The 18,557-nt window shown below is 34.5% G+C and overlaps 3 protein-coding genes, 1 long non-coding RNA gene and 1 pseudogene across 7 annotated transcripts; 2 read left to right on the top strand and 3 right to left on the bottom strand.

Annotated features, from left to right (window-relative positions):
• The first annotated feature begins 1,228 nt into the window (after positions 1-1,228).
• On the top strand, positions 1,229-3,510 carry LOC106427431 (auxin-responsive protein IAA18-like). Its single transcript, XM_013868158.3, has 5 exons — positions 1,229-2,148; positions 2,492-2,784; positions 2,862-2,994; positions 3,106-3,173; positions 3,263-3,510. The coding sequence occupies exons 1-5, from the start codon at positions 1,865-1,867 to the stop codon at positions 3,295-3,297; spliced, it is 813 nt and encodes a 270-aa protein (XP_013723612.1). The 5' UTR covers positions 1,229-1,864; the 3' UTR covers positions 3,298-3,510.
• A 938-nt stretch (positions 3,511-4,448) lies between these two features.
• LOC106358695 lies at positions 4,449-6,481 on the top strand (annotated as a pseudogene).
• A 9-nt stretch (positions 6,482-6,490) lies between these two features.
• Positions 6,491-7,583, bottom strand: LOC111199669. Its single transcript, XR_002653456.2, has 2 exons — positions 6,932-7,583; positions 6,491-6,820 (listed from the first exon to the last, which is right to left on the bottom strand). It is a non-coding gene; the product is annotated as an uncharacterized LOC111199669 (long non-coding RNA).
• A 1,693-nt stretch (positions 7,584-9,276) lies between these two features.
• Positions 9,277-12,776, bottom strand: LOC106360481 (probable mitochondrial-processing peptidase subunit alpha-1, mitochondrial). Its single transcript, XM_013800083.3, has 13 exons — positions 12,542-12,776; positions 12,047-12,289; positions 11,494-11,790; positions 11,240-11,407; positions 10,966-11,133; positions 10,804-10,881; positions 10,626-10,692; positions 10,388-10,485; positions 10,171-10,240; positions 10,005-10,075; positions 9,880-9,929; positions 9,672-9,784; positions 9,277-9,555 (listed from the first exon to the last, which is right to left on the bottom strand). The coding sequence occupies exons 1-13, from the start codon at positions 12,578-12,580 to the stop codon at positions 9,509-9,511; spliced, it is 1,509 nt and encodes a 502-aa protein (XP_013655537.2). The 5' UTR covers positions 12,581-12,776; the 3' UTR covers positions 9,277-9,508.
• A 2,441-nt stretch (positions 12,777-15,217) lies between these two features.
• LOC106360478 (myrosinase-binding protein 2) lies at positions 15,218-17,351 on the bottom strand. 4 transcript variants are annotated; one of them, XM_022689737.2, is made up of 4 exons: positions 17,231-17,351; positions 16,566-16,780; positions 16,013-16,471; positions 15,218-15,921 (listed from the first exon to the last, which is right to left on the bottom strand). In XM_022689737.2, the coding sequence occupies exons 2-4, from the start codon at positions 16,764-16,766 to the stop codon at positions 15,424-15,426; spliced, it is 1,158 nt and encodes a 385-aa protein (XP_022545458.1). In that variant the 5' UTR covers positions 16,767-16,780; positions 17,231-17,351; the 3' UTR covers positions 15,218-15,423. The 4 variants fall into 4 exon arrangements, with proteins under 4 accessions (XP_022545458.1, XP_013655534.1, XP_013655535.1 ...); XM_013800080.3 differs by having other exon boundaries at positions 17,235-17,341; XM_013800081.3 differs by having other exon boundaries at positions 17,219-17,237.
• Between the last annotated feature and the right edge of the window lie 1,206 nt (positions 17,352-18,557).

Raw genomic sequence — 18,557 nt, 5'->3', positions numbered from 1 at the left:
TGTGTCATTCGTGTGATGGTAAGAAAGCGACTGATATCTTATTAGCCTTCAATTTAATTTTTTAGTCTTCAATTTAATTTGATTAACTCAAAAGTATGAATTTCGCTTTGCTACCAACTTAATAGAAATAGTAGAATAGCTAATATCTTACTTATATAATAATAGAACCTGATTATAAAACTAAATATTAAATAAGAATACTAAAAATAGGAATATAACTATAAATACAATGACTTAAAAAAATAAAACTATTAATACAATAACAGATAAATTAAGAGTTTCTTAATTTTTTGAAATTTTCTCAAACAAAATATGATTTTAATTCTCTTACCTTTTAGTTAATTTTATTGTTTCAACATTTTATTTTATTAACAGAAAACATATAGGTAATAAGAAGCATTTCTTTATAATAGAAAATATAGTTAGCCTCATTGTTCTTTATAATAGATATGAACTTTTACTTGAATCTTATTATATAAGAACACATTGAAGTAAAAGTCCATATCTATTTTTTTTAATTATAGGAGAAAATAAAGATAATTTGGAAAATGAAGTATAATTTTTTATAATAATAAAAAATTCTAGAAACATCCATTCCTTTTTTACAGCAACCATTTTTTATAATTGAAAGGTCAATTATTTTCCTTTCAGTCTTTATACTTTTTTTTTTTTTTGGACAACAGTTTTTATACTTCCTTGTTAATCCTTAGAGCTAGTAATAAACATGTTGGCATAGGTCTACTTGCATAATTAATTGGTGATTAAATAACCACTCTCTATTTTTTTCTCCATATGAATTTAATTTATAAAACTGAGAAACATACAAAGATGGAATCCAAGCCGTTAAAAATACTTTAAAATCCCCGAAAATTTAGCCCACAAAAAAAGAATCTAAAACCCAAACAACTAACAACACATAACAACTACAATGATCACTAGATAAAACTACATTCCTACATCTAAATCCATAAACAATCTTAGACAAGGAGAAAGAAGAAAGTCGTCTAGTCATTGAAACAGCCGGAACTCTTGCCGAAACCCACACAAACACAAAAGAGAGTGAGAGATGCAGTGACCAATACAATGAAACCAAACTTAACATACCTGAACCTCATATTCACGGTACCAAGCCAGAACCACAAATTATAAATATTTGGTTTATAAATATTGTAGAAAATATGAGAGGGGGTGATAAAAAGATGCCTATAGGGGTTATAAAAACAAAGCAGCACGCTAACCACCCTACGGCTATAAGAAAGAGAGAAGAAGATTGCGTGTGTTTCACACCAATAAATTCCTTTTAATAGTAATATATTTACTGTTTTTTTTTTCTTGGTCTCTTGTTTTATTAACGTTGTGGTTTTGATCCCTTTTGCTTTTCCTCTGGTTTAATCACTGTCTCTCCTTCTGACTTTGCCTCTGTTCTCCCTTTTCGCCGTATTCCCAAAAATCTCCTCCCTTTTGAGAATCTAGAAAGAGAGAGAGAGAGAATAAAGTGAAGTAAAGGGAAGGGAAGAACCCACCAAAAAGTTTACATTTTTTTTTATTTACAAAACCAAAGCTTTGATTTGTATAAAAAGACCCACTACTCCACCTCTCTAGCTTCTCACATCATTTCACCTCCTCTCTCTTTCTCTCTCCTCTGTTTTTAAGGGTTTTGTGAGTTGCTGAGGTTTTCTCTTTGCTCTGACCAGAATAAAGACAAGAAAAGTTTTCATTTTGACGATTTTCAAGTTATGGGTTCTGATGGGTTTTAAACAAATCTTTTGTTCTTTTTGCGTGAACAAGTTGTAGACAACTATTTGCTTGTCGAACTCTCTTTCTTTCTTTTGGTCAAAGAACGCAAGTTTCTGTAAAAAAACTAATGGAGGGTTCTTCAAGAAACGGTGAAATATCACCAAAGCTGCTCCATTTGATTCCACAAGGGAGAAGAAATTGGTTTCACCATGAGAAAGCCTCTGTTTACAACACGGAAGAGAAGAATCTTGAGCTAAAGCTTGGACCACCTGGTGAAGATGAAGACGAATATGGTTCATCGTTGATACGACGCATCAAGAAAGAACAAAAAGACAAATCTATCCTCTCTCTCGCTGGCAACCACCACTTCTCTCCTTCCATCACCACCAACAAACCCACATCTCAGAAAAGGTTTAAAACCATTTTTACTTTTTACCTCGCCCTTTTGATTTTACGTCTCTTATTTTTGTTTTTATCTGTTTTGTATCCTTTTGACATGATGACATTTACTTGAAGTTAACCAATCAAAAACTATTTTTTCATGTCTGCTTAAGATTAGATCTCAAAGTTTTTACTTCACACATGTGCAAGTTTGATTATCAAGTTTATTTCATGTCTGCTTAAGATCATCATACTTTTGTATTATCTGTTTTTGTCGTTTTGCTGCCTTAGTTTCATTTTTTTTCAGACTCTTCATAGTACTGGCTCTGTTTTGGAACATGTTTCTTACTTTCTTTGATGTCTTGTGTTAAAGAAATGCTCCTGGTCCAGTGGTGGGTTGGCCTCCCGTTCGATCCTTCAGGAAGAATTTAGCTAATGGAAGCTCTTCAAAGCTTGGAAACGAGTCCACCTCCGTCCTAAAAAACCAAAAGTGTGATGATGATAACGGCCGAGAGAAGACAAAGGAACCAAAGAGGCAAGGAGGCTTGTTCGTGAAGATCAACATGTACGGTGTTCCCATTGGTCGTAAAGTAGATCTCAGTGCGCATGATAGCTATGAGCAGTTGTCTCTCACGGTGGACAAGCTCTTTAGGGGTCTTCTTGCAGGTAAATTTGCTCTTTCACTTTTATAAAATCATAGAGGGCACTTTTGTGATTAATGTTCTTTTGTCTGATGTTATTAGCTCAAAGAGAATCATTATCATTTGGAAAAGAGGAGAAACCAATCACTGGATTATTGGATGGGAATGGAGAATATACTCTTACTTATGAGGACAATGAAGGAGACAAGATGCTTGTAGGAGATGTCCCATGGCAGTAAGAATCTTTTGTAACAACAATTATCTAATCATTACTTTGGTCAATAACAAACTAAAGAATCTTTGTTTGGTAAAGCGTAAGTTTTTGACTTTTGTTTTGTTGTGACAGTATGTTTGTATCTTCGGTGAAGAGGCTGCGTGTGATCAAAACCTCTGAGATTTCTTCAGCACTGACATGTAAGTGTAATTTTTCCATTTGAAAACATTTTAGCTTATCTTGTGACTCTTTATGTGAAACTATATATATTTTCTTTTTAATTTTCTAGATGCAAATGGTAAGCAAGAGAACATGGGAAGCTGAAGAAAGAACTTTTGCACCTTAAAGAAGCAGAGATGTGATTATTTTGCTTTTAACTTTTTAACTCTGATGAGTATTGGTCTTTGAAAAGTGTTTCTAATTCAAGTCTTATGTAGTACATTCTGGTTTTGGTACATGTTCTTTTGACTTATGAAAATGTCATAGATGAGTTTTAATGAAACTCAAGATCAGACAATGAAAAAGATGATTTTGGTTCTTGGGAGTATATTACAGATTCTTTTAGTCATTGTACTTTTTTAGAGCTTTGGATCATGATTAGCCGCACTTAACAAACACTTTAAGAACATCAATTTTATTAAATATTGTAGCTACCTATCTCTCCAAAGCATCTTTTTGAAAAGAGGAAAAGAAACAAATTCGTCTTTGCAAAAGCTCTTTAGCTTTTTTCATCAACTCTTCGTTGGCTGTTGTAATAAACTATGAGTGTAAAAGAACATGTAACAAGGAGACATTTCTCAAACCATTTCCACACATCTTAACTGACATGTTTGTTTTTCTACCAACAAAATTACTCACGTGTCACTAGATCAAACATAAATAGACTATATATCATATTCTGATTAATGATCTAAATATTTGATTTGGCTCACAAAGATTAAGACTGGGATGTTGCATACTTTCATGTATGTTAATCTAAAATCTTACGTTCATTTCTTAATGTAGAGATCCAAGATAAAAGAGCAATTTCTATGCATGCATAATCCAATTCGTTTGAAGAAAAATTAGTGGATATGGGAATTTTGTCAAAGAGACTTAAAATAGACGAAAATAAATGCAGTGAAGAGTCATTTTCGTTGAGGAGAGACTTGCCTAACTATTCAAAAGCAGCATTATGAGACTCGATAGCTACTTTTCTGTTGCCTTTTGTAGCTACTACATTGATATAATGGCTGACTCTGTTTTCCTCGACATGTTAGAATCACTCATCAAAGGATTAGTGATATTTTTTGATTTAAGATGAGGTCATGCTTATCTCATATGAACACTTATCAAAACGCTTATCTAAGAGAAAAAATAATAAGCCTGACAGGCTTACTCTAATGCAATATGGTCAAATGATAACTAACTTGTCAAGGTGCTTAGATTCAAAATTATAAATTTACTTCAGTAAACGTTTTCTAACTTCAATACATACTCATCTGAATGTTGAAGATTTTTCTAAAATCTGTAAAATTAAATTGGTTAATTATTGAGCTCTTATAAATAAAAAGAAAACAGAATGTCATTGACTGACTACTCAAGGATTCAAAAAGGTAATATAGAAAACGGTCAATTACCCTATTTAAACTGATCAATCAGTGTCATTATTTATGTTTTAACCATTAAGAAGGAAAATATCTTATCTTAATTAGCGCTTTTTAATTCCGTTTAATTTTGTTGGGTAAAAAAATTCCATTTAATTTTAAAAATGGAATTTAAAAGGGAAATGATTAATTACGGGAATTAAAAATAAATGCGATGACCTATCACATTGCTACAAATACAATTCACAATGTGATAAAAGTGAATTCTGTTATTCTTAAAAAAAAACTTTCTGAATCGTCACATCACAGGTTACAAGAAAGAGAGTACTTTTTGGTTCTTCAAGTTCCATATTGAGATGGGACGAGCAACGAGATGGTTTAAGAGATTGTTTAGCACCAAGAAGAGCCTTGATTCGGATTCAGAAAAAGAACAGAACAAACAAGCAATTGCTGTTGCTACCACAACAGCTACAACTGCAGAAGCAGCGGTTTCGGCAGCTAAAGCGGCCGAGTCAGTGGTTACAGGAGATATCATCACGAGGGACGAGCGTTGGGCCGCTATGAAAATTCAAAAAGTCTTCAGGGGCTCTCTGGTAAATTTCTACATCTTCAAACGTTTATTTTTTTTTTCTACAAAGATTTAAGTGTTGTTAAATGGGTAACGTTAGGAAAATTTTCGATTTGAATTTGTTGTTTTTATGGTTAGGCGAGGAAAGCGTTACGTGCACTGAAAGGTATAGTAAAGCTACAAGCTCTAGTGAGAGGATACTTGGTTAGGAAACGCGCTGCTGTGATGCTGCATAACATGCAAACTTTGGTTAGAGTCCAAACCGTTATGCGGTCTAAACGCAATCGCCGTCTCAACAAAGAGTACAACGACATGTTTCAACCACGACATTCCCTTGTAATTAATGAACCAATGTTATCAATTATGTTGCTTCTTGTTCTTTAAGCTAAAAGCAAGACTGAAGTGTGTTCTTTGTTTCTGATATTGAAAGGCTGAAGTAGCGGCCGGCGACGCATTGAAGAGGAGATCTAAGTCTAGAAAAAAGCACGATGTTGCTTCAATGTCTGAACATAAAGACGGCTTTGTTTACCAAAGGAATGATTTGGAGTTGAATCTACCCAAGGAGAAGTGGAAGTTTGCGAGGACGCCTAGATTATCATCTTCATTGCACAGCCACTCGGCTAATAATCGTTATTATGTTATGCAGTCTCCTGGTAAGAGTGTTTGTGGAAACGCTACGTGTGAGTATGGAATGAGTACTCCTGGCTACATGGAGAAAACGCAGTCGTTTAAGGCGAAGGTGCGTTCGCATAGCGCACCCCATCAGCGATCTGAGAGGATGCGGTTGTCGCTAGATGAGGTTATAGCGTCAAGGAGTAGCGTTAGCGGCGAGAGTTTGCAGCAGCAGCCGCGCTATTCTTGTTCCTAATCCGCTCTGATTTTTTATTATTGTTATTTTGGCTTTTCCTGATTTTTAAAACGTTTTCTTCTACCATGAATTATAAAAAAACCTTTTTTACTATTCTATTACAGTGATTCAAAATAATACGTCAACACCTCTACAATCGATAATTTAACATGATATAATCCATGTCTAAAAGTTCTATTTGTACCACAAATCATCTCTTGATCCCGGTTCTACTTGCACAAGGATACCTTATATTAACAATACCCTCTCCACATACGATCAGTCTCAACGGTGGATGCATTAGTCTACTCAATATCCTCTGGCCATATCACGTCTCGAAGTCTAGAAAACAATCCATCTCTGTAGTATATAGCTGTTCTCGCCGTCAACGTCAATTTCTCGGAGATATCGTTTTTGTTTTTGCTAACTTCAGTGATATCGTTTTATAATTCTGATTCAACTTAACAGTCTGATGGTTTAACTGGATCCTACTCAAATGACATCTATTCCAAGTTAGATAAAAGAAACAATCAGGTTCAGAATCAAGACACATGAGGATAAGATACAAAAATGTATAATGACACTGAACCAGACCCATGTAGGCAGGTCGTAACAGCATAAAATGGTATCACAGAACCAGTTTTACCACTCAGGTTTTGTGGATGTAGTAAAAAATATGTACTGGAATACAAAAATCAATTTAATAAAAATAGTTAAAAATGGTTGGGTCTTCTTCATCCCGATCTTTATTTTACAAGTCTCAAAACATTTTTGATTTTTCTAGCAAATGTTTGATGCTTCAACAAAACTTGCTGCTTACGGTGTCGTAGATTGGAACAGACAACACTGCCAAACAAAAGAACCAGACACAATATTAAGAACACACAAGATCACTGCCTCTTTTTTATACCTCTATAAGTGAAAAACAATATATTAAATGTATTAAGGAAAAGAGACAGATGTTCTCCGAAGCAACCCATTTTCAAAGGCTTTGAAATCATCTTGCTGGTGAATTCTGTAATGTCCTTCAACTGAAGTTCGTCTACTGCCTTCAAGAACTGCTCAACTGGTTTCCTGCAATAATTTTTTTTGTAATATAAAAACACTTTCATGAGAAATCAGCCTCGCCTCTCCCCAACGATGATGCAGCGCTGGATTGATATCACTTAGATCCTTTCTCCCACCTCTGATCGAGATTCATCATCTCGCATCGTTTCCACCATCTCTTCCTTTCTCAATCCTTCCATCCGTAGGTTGGTTTTCTTTGACGGTAACTACAAAGTTCTATGTCAGATTCTGGGCCTAGCCCACACTTTTGGAATGGTTTATGTAATGGGCCTTGCTCTAACACTGTCTCAAATGGGCCTATATCTTTTATTTATTTATTTATTTATTCTATGCAATGAAAACCAGTTTACAAAAAAAAAAACACTTTCATGACCAAGAAGAAAAAAACTATTGAGATTAAAGTGAAATTTGAACATAATTAAACCAATAACATTTAACCCAAGATCCATCTGATTATACTCTTTGACTTTCCAAATAACCAATTACAGAAATAAGGGAATAGATGATATTGGTTTCGTCGACAAAAAAAAAAAAAAAAAAAGATGATATTGGTTTCAATATGAAAAAATAATACATAACATCTACAAATAATATAGAACATAAGATCCATTTCATTACATACGTGATTTAATAAAATTGCGAAGCAAATTTCAAATAATATGAACATGATAACAAATTGATCGACAAATAGTATAGTCATTGATAGACAAATGGTATATAAATTAATAATTTGAAACAATATTATGATGGAAGGATTTATTTTTAGTAAACAAATAGTATTAATTGTATTTGTAATTCGTGTCCAACGTTCGAACGAATCAAAAATTTCATATTACAAAGAATCATACAAAATGAAGAGAATCGAATATGAAAGCATAACAGATTGTTCTATTCAACAATATAGTATATTAACCTTATATAAATAGCTACACTAAAAAAATATACAATGCTATTATTTCTTTTCACTGAATATAGTATAATTGGCGAGTTCATCTTCTTCATCTCTTCCTATTTTCAAGACATGACACCATAGATTCACCATCCAACCGTCATTAAATATTAAATTTATATATTATGATCTCCGTCAAAAATATTTTTGGCTCAGCCAGTGGTTACATCGACTTCTACCAAGATGAGAGAAGTTGAACTATTGGCTTGCAACAAGAAGACCAAAAAGAGCTATGATAATATGGTTACAAGACTGCGATGGGAAGCAGCATGGTGAGAGAACAGCTTTTAAAAAAGATGTTGGCCCCTTGAAAACTGGGTTATCACTTCAAACTGCATATATTTTCTATTAGTGTAGGCAATTCTGATTCAGTAAGGGCTCTCTATGACAACAGTGCACCAATTTTTGTCAAAGTAAATTTTTTTTTCTTTTCAGAGTAAAATTGTTGTTTATTACTTCTCGTGGGAAGATGTTTATGGACAATGTGAATTTGATTTATGTTATCTCTTAAGACCAGGAAACACGATTACGTTCTTGGTTCCTGATTCCGGCTTGTTCTAGGTTGAGGGATTGTCACATGGCCGAGAAGAGATAGGGGAAGAAAATTGTTGCCTTAGAGCCATACGCTCTTGACCAAGGCTTTGCTTCTATCTCATCCTCTCCCCAGAAAAGGCAGGAGATATAAAGTTCCTTTGTCTCATCGCTCTTTGGTGTTAGAAAGTATGTGAGCAATTGGTTCCTTTCTTGTCTTTATGTTTGGTTGTATGAAAAAAGCATTCTTATCCACTCTAATATACATTTGCAACGTGAGGTTTGGTTACAGCAGTTCCCCTAGATGATTCTAAAGCTACCTTAGAGATCCAAAGGTGTTTGTTGCATGTCTAAGTATTTGAAGCTTATTGGCTCCAGAATAATCGAAGCTTGTCTCTCTTTTAGCAGAAAGCTATCGTTCTACATAGGGGCAGATCCAAGATGAATTTTGATGTGGCACAAAACGATTTTCTTATAACCCAAAAGTTAGTATAGAATAGATGTAACTGATTAAACTTAGCACTAGTTATTAATTACACTACAAATTTCATCTAAACTTCTGTTTGTATATAGCTGTTCTCGTCTTCTCTGTCAATTAATCGGTCATTTCCTATTATAATTCTGATTAAACAGAAGACTCTGATGCTTTCAATTGATCTTCTTCAAATGAAATCTTTTAAAATCCAAGTTTGATAAAAGAAACGGTATTATGTTAAGAATCAAGACAGAGGAGGATAAAGTTAAAAAGGTATGATGGCGCTGAATCGTGCTCATTTGGAAATTCGGAACAGCATAAGAAATGTCACCACAAAACCAATTGTACCACTGTGGTTGTGCGAACGTAGTAAAAAATATATTTATTGGAATACAAAAATCCATTTAATAAAAACAATTAAAATTTGTTTGGGTCTTTTCTCCTCCTCCCAAAGAACTTTATTTTACAAGTCCCAAAACCTTTGTTGACTTTTTAGCAAATGTTTGCTGCTTCAACAAAACTTACTGCTTACGGTGTCGTAGCTCGGAACAGACAACACTGCCAAACAAAAGAACCAGCCACAATATTAAGGACACACAAGCTTATTGGTACCTCTATAAGTGAAAAAAATATTATATTAAAATGTATTAAAAAAAGAGACGGATGTTTATTACCATCTCCAAAGGAACCCATTGTCAAAGGCTTTGAAATTATCTTGCTGGTGAAATCTGTAATGTCTTTCAACGTAAGTTCGTCTACTGCCTTCAAGAACTGCTCAACTGGTTTCCTGCAATATTTTTTAAATATAAAAACACTCATTCATGAGCAAGAAAAAAGGAACTATTGAGATTAAAGTGAAATTTAAAGTCCTTTTCAGTGTACCTCTCTCCGTATGTAAGTATCTGCCTGCCAATGTCTTCTGCTGCAATCATCTGCATAGGACGACACAACATTAACTCGTTATGATACTTAAATTGGTTTCATCTTTAGTGAGAGAGTGAGAATACCCGAGATTCCAAATTCATCAGAACTGCAGATTTCGTGGCTGTCTTGGCACGATCTAGATGCTTCTGGTTAACTGTCCAACCATATAAACAGAAGGGAAAACTTTCATACATGTAAAGGATTGTTTCGACTTTAAAAGTAAAAAAAGGATGAAACAAACTGCAAAACCTTTTCCTCCTGCTACATCTTTCAGTTCTTTAGCTGCTAATTCAATTGCTTTTGCAGCAAACTCAGGACTCTGCAATCAGGGGTGTAAATCATATCGTTATATTTACCAGAATACATATCAAGTAAAAACGTTATCAGCTAACACAAACTGGAGAAAGCATAATAACCAATTGAAGGAAAAGCATAGTAAAGATCATCAGGATTTTGCTCAACTCACCGAGCAACCATATATTCCAAACAGTCCGGTGTTGTCAAAGATGCTAGTGAATGCGGTGCATGACTGAACTTGCTGATATTCGTTCAGAATACGGAGATCTGTGACCAAACATAGAAACTTGTATCACTATTACTGATCCCTAAGCAGTGCTTGAGAATGTTTCATGATATATAATTCAATAAACGCAAAAACAGATAGCTCAACAACTGAAAAAAAGAAACACAAAATTTTGACTTACATAGCCATGAGTGCATTCCTTTTCCAGGGCCTCCAGCTGAGAATGAGCCACCTCCTCCCATAAGCATCTAATAGCAAACATATTTAAATTATATTGAGTCTTCGTGTATAAATAAAATTTAACTGAAACAAGTAAATATTATTAGCACAAGCAAATATTAAACATTCAATTTAGATACCTGGAGAACAGAAGCGATGAGTGCTTCTTTCTCGTTCTTCCAGCCGGGAACCTCAAAGGCAAGCGCAAAGTGCGTAGCCTGCAATGACAGAAAAAGCTCGATAAGTATTGTGAAATGAAAACATCATCACAAATACATTTTTCCAAAATCTGTCATGAATACCTCTCCACCACTATGTTGGCGAAAATCTCCACCAGTATACTGAGATTTTGGCTCAGCTTGGCGTGGTACGTTAGGAAGGTCAGAAGTTAATGGCTCAGCAACTTTCAAAAGATCTTCGTGCTCAACTCCACTTGCCGCCAGTACCATACGTGCAGCAGTGAAATTCTCCTGTAATTACCATATCAAATGAGTAAACAAAACAAAATGATGATACTAAGTAAAAAATTGTAATCACAGAAATGTAGATGGTTCTCAAAAGCTGATGCGGCCTTACAGTCATAAACTCCTCCAAGAGTTCCCCATTCAATTTGTGCAAAGCAGACTCAGGTGCGTACAGAGGATTTGCCAATGCACCTGAATAACCAGCAGAGTGAACAGCCTCCATGAGGAATCCCATAGGGTTCTTCGCAAGTTCCGCTATCTCTACCTTCATCTTACGTAGCTGCAGAATCGACAGAAGAACCATAAACCAGGCAATTTTTCTCACCAGAGTTATCAAAATAAAAACAAAAGGAGGAAGAGAGTTACCTCTTCATTGACTTCCCAATCCAAGAAAGCAGGGTTCCTCACACTGTCAATAAGAACCTCAACCATTTCAGGTACATAGGTTTTAAGAGCATCAATAGTGTAACTCATCTGCTCCCTTGAAGCAGATGCAGAGGTGTTCCCTCCAATAGCTTCTATTTCCCTGACAAGACGTAGATGGCTTCTGTTCGTCGTGCTCTTGAACGCCATCCTTTCAAGCAAATGCGTCGCTCCATGGAAATAAGGAGCCTCATAGATAGAACCACAATCAACGTACAAACCAATAGAAGCTGCCGGATTCTAACCACAAAAAAAAAAAAAAAAAACACCAACATTAATAACTTTATTTCAGGTCATTTCTCGCATTTTCATATACTTTTCAGAACAAAATCAAACATAAAATTTGGATAATAACTTTTTTCAGGCCATTTTTCGCATTTACATAGATTTTTTCAGAACAAAAGCAAACCTAAACATTGGGTAATAACTTTGTTCATGCCATTTCTCGAATTTCATATTTCAGAAGAAAATCAAACGGAATATAAACATTACTTACGGTAGACATCTCTGAGGCGATTTTGAGCCCATTTGGAAGAGTGGTGATCTTGAGTTTGCTTGGCTCGACGCGGTCAGCAAGCGGTGGAGGAAGAGATACGCCCTGAAGTGGCATATCCAGTGAAGTAAGGGAACCAGAGGATCCACCAGTCAACCATCCCAAGAAACCTTGAGAAGAAGAACTCGTAGCAACGGCACTTGAACTTGCATAACGCGCAGGTCCCAAACCTCGGCTAAGAGATCCCTATAAAACAAGAATGTGAAAATCATTTCCATCAATCGAAAATTGGATTGACTTCAGAAACTACGAATCAAAACCGTTAAAAGAAGAGATCAATCGTATACAATCATCAATGAATCGCATATTCACAATCCGCAAAACTAAGAACAATGCTTATCATCGCCGGTAATCAATCCGAATCCAGATCTATAAGAGTGCAGTCCCTAATCGAACGTTCCAGAAGCTAAAATTAATGATGAAAGGATAGGAGCCGACCTTGAGAGCCCTGGCTCGTGAAGCGGCCGTGCGATACATGGCGAGTGTGGAAACTCTAAATCGGAGAAAATGAGTATCGCGTCGACGAAAGAGAAGCCGAGGATGACGAGTTTGCGAGTGGAGAGAGAGAGAGAGACGGAGAATAATCGCAGCTTAGTTTATTTTTTTTAAATGTTTGTTATTCTGCTAACGTGCTCTGCGATTGTTTAACATACGCCCATCTATTGTAGTATGGATAAAAGCATGAGCCTGAACATTTATATGGGCTTGACCCAATATAACCCATGAACAAAAACGTCCTTTTTTTCTTCTTGGACATGCTACATATGATAATAATAACACTAGACCGCTGGCTATTCGTTCTTACATTTTGTTTTGTTTTTCATAACTAGTGTTATATATTTTACATGAATCATAATATAATTATTTGTATTTACAAGACTTGAACCAAATTGAGTAGTATGGTTATTTTGGTACAAATATCCGAATCCATTTCAGATATATTTGTTATTTAGATATTTTTAGATTCATATACATCAGAACCAAACTCATCCAGACTCAAAAAGACTCAACTCAAAACCCACACATAAATTTATAATATTCAAGCGGTGTTTAATTTCAAAAAAAAAAAACTATACCTGAAAAGAACAATTCGTACTTAAATAGACAACCAATATTCATATCTAACTCATTTTATAAAATAATAAAAAGGACTCTTTCAATGTGATTAGCTAAATTAAGTGAAACAGAAGAATTTTTTATTAATAAAATAATTATATAGAGTGAAAAATTAAGTGACAATAAATGTGATATATTTTTATTATTTTGATTAAGTTATTATTTTATTCACAAAAACATGTCTCTGAATTATTCACAAAAACATGTCTCTAAAAAGAAAAAAAAATATGAGGACACATGTCATTAAACCCCCTTCCACATGTCAAAAAAGAGAAAAAAAAATCTACTTTATATATATAGATTTGATTTAGTTATGTGTTATCTGAGTTTAGTAAAATGCACTTATATAAAGCCCACCATGCATTTATATATAATTGATTTAATAAAACAATAAATTCATGTTTTATATTTTATAACATACTAACTACATAGATAAAAAAACTACATAGACCAAAATTCTTTTTCTTTTAAATTTACTAAAATGTGTTTATCATCTATTTAAAAACTAATAACATATATTAAATATTATATATGATTTTAAGAACTAATAACACATAAAACCCCTAAGCATTAAATTCTAAACTCATATATTAAATTTTTTTTTTATTTAAAATGCTATTTTGTGAAATTTTATCTATTTACTAAATCTATAACATAATACTGTTGTAAAACTATATTGTTATATATGTCATTATTTATTAGTACTAATTAAAAAGTAACGCCACATAAAAATAGTAAATTTATATATTATTATAAATAAAAAATAAATTTATTCTGTAAATATAATATTTTACGTATATTTTCATATAAGTGTTAGTCTAGTACAAAGCTACTACGCTAAATACATGATAACACACAATTGATAGTTCAAAAAACAAAATAAAATTAATCAATATAGATTATAAAATTACTATGCTTAGAAATATCATATTATATATATACTTAGTTAATAGGATAAATGTTAAAATTATATATTACTATGTTATACAAAATAATATTTACTTATAAAAACACACACACACAAACATCCAAGCTCTAGTTAGCTCTTAATTCTCAAGTTTCACAACTCACAGACCAGGTCCTCCCATGATACAACAAACCACAACTTTTAAAACTCACAAACACCAAGGGGTCTAAAGCAGAGTCTAGGCATTGAAAAAGATGTTCTCATAACGACCGTTTGGTCGGAGCCTTCCCTCCATACATCAACAGCCCTTCCTCACGTTTCTCCCACGACACTCTCAGCCTCCAACATGAAAGCTCCACCGGTCAATGCCCCTGGGTCCATCTCAATCTTACCTACAACCGCTAAGGGAAACACGCTTCTCGCCCACGGATTTTCCACTTCTTCCCAATAAACCCATACAACACCCAAATATTCTCTTGCACCTCCACTACCACCGCTTGGGCTTGCTTCGCTCCTCTTTCTCCGCAGAATTCGAGATGGATCAGAAAATTAACTTGTGAAGTTTTTAGGATTGAGATTGAATCAGCGATTTTCTTTTCCAATCCATTTTTTTCACTCATGAGGAAGAAGGAAGAAGATGACAACCTTCGAAGTGTTGTTTTTTGGTTTTTCTTAATTTTGGGCAGATTAGTTTTTTAAATTTTTAAAAGTTAAATTTTTAACTGCTTTCAATTGGTGAAGATGGTGTCTACACCGACAGAATGGTCAGCATTCACTACACATATTGAGGAGTTTCTGCGATGTAAAGAATTCTTTCTCAACTTTTCAATCCAACATATTCCAAGGGCGCAAAATACACTGGCGGACAGGCTGGCATGAGATGCTAGGACTTCGCCATCTGCTATGGTTTATGTTGATTTCGTTCCTCCGAGGTGGCTCTCAGATCAGGGATCCTTCTAGTTTCTTAGCCTTTTGTTGTAAAAAAAAAAAAATTAAATTTTTAAAACAGTTGTACTTTATTTGTATTTTTGAATAGTGGCATATAAAGGACTGTATTCTTACAAATCTAATTCTTGATTTACACACATATATTATTTTAAACCCCATTTATATACTTATAGATTCGAGTTATTTCAGACATACCAAACACATGGAAAATGTAGACATTTTGTAGAACACACAAGCAACACCTAACTCTTAACACTTAAGTCTGACAAGTCACACACCAGATCCCTCCCACGATGAAGTTTGTAGCATGTGGCGGACCTGGAGTTGGAGCTAGAGCTGGACGTTGACCTCATCGTCCAGCCGGACCCGGAGCCGGACCGGGAGCCCGACCCGGAGCTGGACCTGGAGCCCGACCCGGAGCAGGACCCTGACCCGGAGCTGGACCAGGAGCAGGAGCCGGACCTGGAGCTGGAGCTGGACCCGGAGCTGGAGCAGGAGCCGGAGCTGGAGGCCAGCGTCCAGCTGGACCTGGAGCCGGAGATGGACGTGGAGCCGGAGCCGGAGCCGGAGATGGACGTGGAGCCGGAGCTGGAACTGGAGCTGGAATCGGAGTTGGAGCTGGAAGAGGGCCAAAGTTTGCACCAAGGGCATCAATGACATCACCAGACCGACCAGAAAACCCGACAAGCTTGAAATTATTTTCCTGGAACACAAATCTCCTGCCAACCACATTGCCAAAAGCAGGGGAGGTTCTTCCTATTGATGTTTGAAACCTAAGCGATGTAAGGAAGCCATCGATGGTTCCCTCCACTACTGTAATATGTTCATTAGGATGATCCACCACAAACTTCAACCAAAATATTTTTATAATAAGTAAAATAAATCTCAATAAACACAAACATATACAGTTACACATATTTTATATCAACAATTAATACCTCCTGTGGAACCTCTTGCCTCCTCCCATGATCATGTGGCACCGTTCTTTGACCTCTCGCATACTCAAACCTGAGAAAACTTACAAATCTACCACCTCGTCCAACGAGTATTCTTCTTACACCGTCGAAAGCGCCATCGTCCCAAGCGCTCCCCCCGTTCCCACCTTCAGGGTTGAAGTGCCTAAGAGGAGGATTCGCAGCGAAGAAGTAAGGTCCAATGGCATCAAGAGCTTGACCAGAACGTCCGTGAAAACCTAGAAGCTTTCCACCATTTTTACCCTCGAGCGTGAATCTTGTCCCAAGTTGAAACCCCAAAAACGAATGACCGAGTATCGGAGAGGTCCTTCCACGGGAGGTTCTGAAGATTAACGACTGGATAAGCTCTGTTCCATATCTAAAAACACGTGAGAAGCTTCCACCAACGGATGTGATATATTCACTCGGATAATCCACTGTGAACTGGATTTCATTTTCCATTAGAAACAACAAATGCAGAAGGCAATAAAGGTATGACAAGAGCATATTGAAGAATAACAAAGAAAGGATCTATTACCTCTTGAATTCCCCCGCGATTCGTTCCATGTTCACGGGTTTCAAAATTTCCGGCACTATTTTCGTACTCAATCTTGATATAAGAAACACAGTCCCAGTCTCTTCCGACAATTATTCTTCTCACGCCATCGAAAACACCATCGTCAAATGGGCTGCCCATGTTACCACCCATCGCTCCCACTCTTTCAGACATTGTGCCCATCTTGTAACGAAAACCTGAATAAAATTAATTTCTTCTTTCAAAAACACACTAACAAACATTGTTCCTGTTCAAAACATTGTTTCTCAGGTTCCATCGTTGGTAATAATTTTACAGGACAATGTCTATATGTCTTTATTAGTCTTTGACATGATTGTACATGCATACTTCTTTAATCTTAGAGCACGTCCACTACAAAATTCGTAATTCTTATGTTGTGTATCTCACGAAAACTAAAAAAAATTATTATATTTAAATGAATTAAATTTCTAAACTTTGAAGTATTTTATTAAAATCTCAACATTTAAAAACCTCATCGTTTAGTATAACTATTTTTCTTCGTTATTGTGGGATACTCAACTAAGAATTTTTCCGATGAAAGTGCTCTTACATACTTAAAAACAGGAAAACTATGAGGAACATCTACTAACATATAGAGAGAGAGAGACATATACGTAGAGAGAGACCTGCCTCTAGAGGATTGTGTTATTCTTATAAAAGCAGGAAAAACTATGAGGAACTTCTACGAACATAGAGAGAGAGACATATATATAGAGAGAACCGACTCTTGAGGGATGTGTTACTCTTAGGTTAAGAGGTGTGAGTGATATGGGATTATGAGTACTTGAGTAGTGCTGTTCCTTTTTTTTGTCATTTTTCACACGTTACGCAGATATCATCGACCATACATCTCAGATTTATCCTTTTAATCATGTTCTGCTTTTTAATATTTCTTTATCTTCGTTATCATCTAAGTCTGTTTTGCTCATATGAAAATGTTCTGATTTAAGATTGAAAAAACTGGTTTTATTTTCCTTCAAATTCATAATTTATTTCAATATGGTATTTAGAAAGCTCATTAATTGTTTGTATTTAATAACCATCATAACAATTTTATTACTTTAAATCAGATTAATTAAACGTTTATAATTTATAAATTATTATTAATTGTTTGTAGTGCTTTTAAAAGTGCGGAGAACTGTATGCATAAGTACATTGTTGACCGAACTTGAGACTGACCTAGGGTATATAGGTTGCATACTTGCATGTAATACAGGTTGATCATGCAAGACAGCAAAATAATGTTTCTTGTTTTATTTTGTGTCCATTTGTCGACGTCGCTTTTTGTTTCTTCTATATCACGTTAAAATACAAAGATGACCGGTTGAGTTCTCATCACCGCAAACTGCTCTAGTATCAGAACTTCTCTAATTTTGGTTCAGTTACCAGTACTTATTTTATTAGAATAGATGATGTTTTTCATCTGTGATTTTTTTAATTTGAACTATCATTTATTAATTTTATTAAAAGTAATAGCAGATAGAATCTTTGAACTACTTTAATCATAATATCTTTTAATATCTTTTATTTTAAATATAAAATATATATTTTAAAAAAATCTAACAAACATGTTTGAAAAGATTTTAACAAGATCTTAGTTTTCAAAATTATATATAAATATTTTACTAATTTCGTAATTAGTTTTGAAATATTATTATACATTAATATATTCAATTATCGTTAATAAAATAAAAAAAATAAAAATTCTATCCTTTTTTTTATCTATTGTATAACCATAATCAATTGTATTAAAAATATATTATATTGAGCTAAATATGGTAAAATTATATTAAATTAATAAATTTCTATATAACTTATTTTCATAACTACAAATATTTATGTTCAAATACATAATACGTTGGTAAGATGGTTAACATTAGCAAACTATATAATACATATATAAAAATTAGCATACATTTCATTAAAGCTAATGATATAAATATTTGTAATTAC

Source organism: Brassica napus, chromosome A8 (assembly GCF_020379485.1).
Source record: "Brassica napus cultivar Da-Ae chromosome A8, Da-Ae, whole genome shotgun sequence".
Lineage (NCBI taxonomy): Eukaryota > Viridiplantae > Streptophyta > Magnoliopsida > Brassicales > Brassicaceae > Brassica > Brassica napus.
The sequence above is the reverse complement of the archived record's forward strand: the minus strand, read 5'-3'. Positions and strand labels throughout refer to the sequence as shown.